This window comes from Myotis daubentonii, chromosome 21, assembly GCF_963259705.1.
Source record: "Myotis daubentonii chromosome 21, mMyoDau2.1, whole genome shotgun sequence".
Classification (NCBI taxonomy): Eukaryota; Metazoa; Chordata; class Mammalia; order Chiroptera; family Vespertilionidae; genus Myotis; species Myotis daubentonii.
The window spans coordinates 10,720,614-10,727,355 of NC_081860.1; the positions used below are offsets into that span (position 1 = coordinate 10,720,614).

Consider the following 6,742-nt stretch of genomic DNA (forward strand, 5'->3'; position numbering starts at 1 on the left):
GTTTCCAGGGGGCTTGAGGGCACTACCCCCGCCTGGCACCCTCACGCTCAGGGCAGCCCTCCTGGAGGAAAGGAGCCATTGAGCCCCCCAGACTCAGAGGTGGCAGGGGCCACACCAGCTGTGGCCCCAGACAGAGCCAGACGGACCCCGGCTCTGCCCTTTATAGCCATGTGACAGGGGACACCCTCTCGCCATTCCGTTGCCTCATCAACCAAGCGAGTCCGTAACACCTGCGTTGCAGCATGGCTGTGAGCTGTGACCCAGCCGGGCCCCGGCACCGTGCCAGGCCCCAGGTGGCAGGCTTAGCGTGCACGTGGGTGCTGCACGAAGCGTGTCTGTGGGTGTGACTCGATCCTCGCCACGTCTTCACACCCCCCGAGGCACAGAACAGGAGCTGGGGCTCAGAGACGGACAGTGAGTGACACAGGTAGGACATGGGACATGGCAGGACAGGGATCCTAGCCCACACTCCAGAGGGGTGTCCTAGGGCTGGAGGACCCCTGGCAGGAGGGGACCCCCAAATTAGGAGGTTCCCAGGGGATGCGCCTGGCTGCTTCCTTCCCCTGGGGCTCCGGCTCCAGCCGGACAGGAATGAAGGGCTGCCAGGGGCATATTGACATAGCACCTTCGATTAGCACCCCTATGTCGAGGGGCTTCTGGGAAATGCGGGCACTGGGGCTGGGAGGTGGGAGAGGGGGGCAGCGCCCGGAGACCGGCCGGTTCCTAGCAGGAAGGCAGAGGCTTACGGGGGTGCTGTGCTGGCTGCCCCCACCCCCCTGAACTCTCACCTCTGCTCAGCGGGGCGGCGCCCAGGCCTCATTTCCCAGCCTTACACTTTGGCGAGCCAAGCGAAGGCTCGGGCAGGGGAGCAGGAGCCACTGGCCCAGGCACTTGTCAAAACACAGGGCCCCCGAGGTGTGAAGTCCTCACCCAGCGGGCGGGCGCACGGCCCTGCCGCCCGGAGAACTCATTAACTCGGGCAGCTCCCAAATGAACCCGCCGGAGAGGCTGGTGATAAGGAGATCAAAGGTGACAGGCATGGGGAAGGGGAGAGGGAGGCTGGCTGGCAGGAGGTGGCAGGGCCTGGCTGCAGATCGGGGGTCCCTGCTCTGCCCCCACTGGGCTCCATCAGGCCAACGGACCACAGCCTTTGCACAGTCTGGGCCCAGAGACCCCAGGAGATGGGGGGGGGGGACTCACACGTGGCATCTCCAGTTTGTTAGCATTTAGGGTTGAAGACCCTGCCTCTTTCATGCCATTTTTGTGGGCTCTTCGTCTCCACACTCACCCCTGGGTCTTTTTTATTATTATTATTATTATTATTGTTATTATTCTATATTTATAATTTACTAACAGAATAAGACTTCCACAAGTTGCCATGTGTGAGTTTTCTGTGAGTATATATTTCTGTGTGCATATATTAATGAAGAACGGTTTGGAAAGTAGGACCAGGCATCACAACCATTTTAGAGAGTGAGAAACTTAAACTTTTTAAAAACATTTTTTTTTACTGATTTTAGAGAGGAAGGGAGAGGGCGAGAGATAGAAACATCAATGATGAGAGAGAATCATGGATCGGCCACAACCTGGGCATGTGCCCTTGACTGGAATCAAACCAGGGACCCTTCAGGCCACAGGCCGACGCTCTATCCACTGAGCCACACCGGCTAGGGCTCCCCTGGGCCTTTTTCACCCTCCCCCAGTCCTGCAACAGAGACCCGCTTGTCACACACCACTGTGGTGCCCTCTCCTGCTCCGATCTCTCGGTGGCTCCCGTGTAAGCACTCAGTGAATGTTAGGTATTAGGTCCCAGATCTGAGATTCCTCAGGAGCCGGACCTGTGTTTTCAGGACAGTCTTGTCCAAGTACGTATCCTTGATTTTGTCCTTAATGAAATACAGATTCACTTCGGAGCATCGTGGCCAACAAACCAGTGGAGGTCACAACCATGAGGGGATTGGAGGGACTTTTTGATATTCAGGAGGCTGGGCACAGGCGCCCGGGCCCTCTGAGACCCACCACCCTCCTGCCTCTCAGCCTTTGCCCCGCACCCTCCCGTGCTGTGCACAGCACACTCTGCCAAGAGTGTCCAGCGGGAGCCAGTCACTGGGCTCCAATACCAGGTTCTTGGCTTGAATCTGGAGGCCCAAGAAGGCATCCATCAGCCCAGGTAAGGGAGGGCAGACCCTGCTGGCGGCTGCAGGCTGAGGGGGCCAGGCTCTCCTCGAGAGTACAGTGGAGCCTTGACTTACGAGTGTCCCGACCAACGAGTTTCTTGAGATACGAGCCGTCTCTCGGCCGATTTTTTGCTTTGAGTTGCGAGCTAAAATTTGGGTTACGAGCCAGCTTCAGATACCCCACCGCTAGTGGGCGCAGCGAACGTCACAGTGAACACCACAACATCAGCCCGGCATCACGTGTCTCACTCGTTCACTTTTTGATTTGACATACGAGTAATTTGAGTTACGAGCTCCGTCACGGAACGAATTAAACTCGTTAGTCAAGGCCCCACTGTATATGGGCCCTGTGCACCCAGGCGGGTTGGCACTGCCTCTCCTGGCTGTGACTGGGCATACGCATCCTGAGACAGACTGCCAAGGAGGGTTACAGAAGGTGTTAGAGGAGGTCACTGCCTAGAAGATAAAGAGACAAGAGGAGCCCTCACTGGCTTGGCTCAGTGGATAGAGTGTCGGCCTGCAGACTGAAAGGTCCCAGGTTCGATTCCCGGTCAAGGGCACATGCCTGGGTTGTGGGGTTGATCCCCAGTGTGGGGCGTGCAGGAGGCAGCCAATCAATGATCCTCTCTCATCATTGATGTTTCTCTTTCTCTCTCCCTCTTCCTCTTTGAAATAAATAAAAAAATATTTTTTTAAAAAATAGAGAGAGATGCCCTAACCAGTTTGGCTCAGTGGATAGAGCATTGGCCTGCAGACTCAAGGGTCCCAGGTTCAATTCTGGTCAAGGGCATGTACCTTGGTTGCGGGCACATACCCAGTGGGGAGTGTGCAGGAGGCAGCTGATCGATGTTTCTCTCTCATTGATGTTTCTAACTCTCTATCCCTCTCCCATCCTCTCTGTAAAAAATTAATAAAATATATATTTTTAAAAAAGAGAGAGAGAGAGAGAGACGAGGGGAGGGCGGTGGTGGGCTGAGATGCCAGGGGAGAAGAAACCAAGCTGCTTTCCTTTCTCTCCTACCAGCTAACCCACCCGTCCCCTGAGGCTGGAAGCCGTGGAGGATGCGAAACAGTAGATCTTGGCACTTTCCCCAAACACATGAAGCCAGACACCAGGTACCGCCCAGCCCAGCCCAGCTGGAGGGCTTCGTGCACGAAGTAGCTGTTAGGACAGGGTGCTGATGCCAACCCGAGCGGCCAGGTAGGCAATATAAATAAATCCTCTGAGAGATTCCCTATGTGACAGTCATGTTGTCTGTAAATAGAGACCATCTGTGTGCCTCTCGTTTTTTCTTCCTGCACAAGCTAGACCCTCCGGGAAGATGCTGAATAGGCGTGGGGAGGAGCAGACATCCCCGCCCTCTCCTCACTAATAGGGGAAAAGCTTTCAGTCTTTCACTATTTAATGTGATGCCAACTGTATGTTCTTTGTAGATGCCTTTTGTTTTTTTAGATATGTTTTTATTGATTTCAGAGAGGGAGAGATTGAAATATCCATGGTGAGAGAGAATCACTGATCGGCTGCCTCCTGCACACACCCCACTGGGGATCGAGCCCGCAACCCAGGCCTGTGCCCTTGACCCGAATCGAACCCGGGATGCTTCAGTCCGCAGGCCGACGCCCTGTCCACCAAGCAAACCCAGCTAGGGCTGTAGATGCCTTTTAGACGGTTGAGAAAGTGCCCGTCTATGCCATTCGCTGAGAATTTTTCTCGTGAAGGGGCGTTGAGTTTTGTCAAATGTCTTCTCTGTGTCATTTCCACGGCACAGCTTGTTACACCTGCCCCAGAGTGACAACACCAGCCAGAAGCCGGGGTGGCACTAGGCCAAGCCCCCAAGGCTGCCAGGCCGAGGGCTCACCCGTCCCTCAGCCCAGATGGTCCAGCAACCTGACCAGATGCAGCCTGGGATAGCTTCCTCATGGTGGCTCCCCCAACTCACCACCTCGGGCGGCGGGGAGTCCAGGACGGCCTGCCTCCAGGAGGAATGGATTGCTGTTCCCCTCACCTCCAGCGGGAATGGGCCCTCGCTGGTGCAGACCTGGATGCAGCAGGCCCCTAGGATCCCATTAGACAAATTGGAACAAAGGTGCAAGAACATTCATTTATTTGCATAAGGTCCCCAGCAGGGGAGGACAGCCCGAGACCTAGGTACTGGACTTCAAGGTCTGTGATCCTGCTTCCTTTTACCTGCTGAGCTGGCCCAACACCCGGGGCTGGGCGCCGGCAGGAGGCCCGAGCGGCAGGGGCTGGTGCCCAGCGATGGCTCAGGTGGGGCCAGCCTGGTGCAGCCAAGCGGCCGGCACCTTCGCCCCCCTGCCCCCCTCGGTTCAAAGGTTCGGGCCCCGCCCCCCAGGTCCCGAGCCGCTTTGAAGTGCTGATGGGGCCTGGAAGGGGCCACTTCACACCTCGGGCTCCGGATAGAGCGGCCGCCTCGGGGATAAAAAGGTCGCTGGCCGCCGTCCCGAGACGCGCCGCTGCTGCCATGGCCCAGCCCCTGTGCCCGCCGCTCTCCGAGCCCTGGATCTTCCCCGCGGGCTGGGGCGCCGCTCCGCCTCCCCCGCCCTCCGACTGGGGCCGCGCCTGCTCCCCCGCCTCGTCCCCGAACTCCTGGGGCAGCGCCCCGGCCGGCAGCCCCGCGCCCAGCCCCCGGCGCGGCCCTCGTGCCGGGAGGCGCGGCGCCCGCAGCGGCCGCCTGGGCAGCGGGCAGCGGCAGAGCGCCAGCGAGCGCGAGAAGCTGCGCATGCGCACGCTCGCCCGCGCGCTGCACGAGCTGCGCCGCTTCCTGCCGCCGTCCGTGGCGCCCGCCGGCCAGAGCCTGACCAAGATCGAGACGCTGCGCCTGGCCATCCGCTACATCGGCCACCTGTCGGCCGTGCTGGGTCTCAGCGAGGACGGCCTGCGGCGCCGGCGCCCGCGACGCTGCGACGAGACGCCCCCTCGGGGCTGCCCGCTCTGCCCCGACGGCGGCCCCGCGCAGGCGCAGACGCAGACGCAGGCGCGCGGCCAGATCCTGGGCTCCGCCGTCCGCGCGGCGGGGTCTTGGGGGTCCCCGCCCGCCTGTCCCGGCGCCGCAGCGGTGCCCATGCCCGTGCGCTGTGAGGAGGCAGCGCGCCCGCAAGGGCTTGCGATGCAGCCGGGCCCCTCGTCTCCGGTTAGTATCTCCTGCCCCCGCCGTCGTGTGGGCGCCGCTCAGTGTCGGCGTCCGAGACGCGCAGCCCGGCCTCCCGCTGGCTTCCCAGAGTCTCGAAGCTGGGGTGCCCGGGCGCCCACGCGGTGAGGGCAGGGAGGGGACACGCGAGGGGCAGGGTCCCCCGGGAGTGGAGCCCCGGAGCGCCGAGGGTCACGCTGTTCCCTCTCCCCCCACAGCCCTATCCCGGCCACGTGCTGCCCCAGCTGGAGACCTGGATGCCCCCGTCGCCCCTGGAGTGGCGCCCGGCCTGAGTAGTTGAAGGGACGGCGGACGGCTGGCGGCCTGTGTGCGCACTGCGGCCTCCTCGCCTCGGCACCTTCCCGGGTCCCTGTCCGGACTCCCTCCCCGCGGGGGGCAGCGGCGAGGCTGGCCAGGGCGAAGGGCGCGCCGGCGGGTGAGAGCCGGCCCCACCTGGACGACCTTCCCCAGCCCCTGCCCGATGGGACCCGCAGGCGGGACGCTTTGAGGCCGGGCTTAGTGTGTATTTATTTATTTGTGAATAAACTGCGCTGGTGTCAATCGGCGGTTTCTCTTTTTGCGTGGATGCAAAGCTCCCACCCCCTCCAGGGAGCATAGGGGAGGTGGGAGGGTGTCCTGCCGTCTTCAGCCCCCGGGGCACCTGGCCCCCAGCACCTCCTGTTCAGACGGGTCAGCCTGGAGCGGGAGGCAGGCGCTTCCTACGGGAAAGTGGCAGGAAACGGAGTCCGTCCATCTTTTCTTTGAAGCTGGTGGGCTGGAAAAAACTAAAGGATCTCTAGAAAATAAATACATCTCCATCAGCGAGTACTGACTCATCGGGGCCTTTACACATTTTATACCCAAATAACCTTTTTGCAGAAGCCCAAACTGAGGGTCACCCCTCCAGCGCGGGTAGGATTTTGTCAGCTGCGTCCATTCCGGGGACTTCGGGGACGCCGGTTCTAAGGGGCCATTTCCCATGTCCCGAGCCCTTTCTTCCCCTGGTGCTGGAGCATCCTGGCCTGGACGCTGGGATTTTCCCATCTTCCTTCGCTCCCGCGTGGTTTAGGGACATAACAGTGAGCCAATCCTGAGTTTATGGAGCCTTGACCTCCCAGAGGCAGAGGCCCATCTGACTGCGTTCACGTCCGCCCACCTGACCTAGAACCAGGCCAAGCTGCCACACCCCTGTCTAGGTTGGCTGGATTCAGATGAGGGAAGGGCTGTGTGGGGAGGGGAGGCTTGAGGCCAGGAGCCTGGCTTGGGCCCGGGGGTCTGGTGAGCAGCCGGCCCTGGCCAGTGAGGTGGGCAGGGGGACAGATCCCCTGTCCAAGAGTCCCTCAGCCTCGGTGGACACCTGCTTCTCCCCTGCACCCCCTCAACCTTCTTTGAAACACAGGACCTGGTATTTGCTTT

At 60.5% G+C, this 6,742-nt stretch overlaps 1 protein-coding gene across 1 annotated transcript; it reads left to right on the plus strand.

Moving 5' to 3' along the window:
• Positions 1 to 3,386: 3,386 nt before the first annotated feature.
• Positions 3,387 to 5,887, plus strand: MESP1 (mesoderm posterior bHLH transcription factor 1). Its single transcript, XM_059678279.1, has 2 exons — positions 3,387 to 5,329; positions 5,545 to 5,887. The coding sequence occupies exons 1-2, from the start codon at positions 4,556 to 4,558 to the stop codon at positions 5,617 to 5,619; spliced, it is 849 nt and encodes a 282-aa protein (XP_059534262.1). The 5' UTR covers positions 3,387 to 4,555; the 3' UTR covers positions 5,620 to 5,887.
• Positions 5,888 to 6,742: the final 855 nt, after the last annotated feature.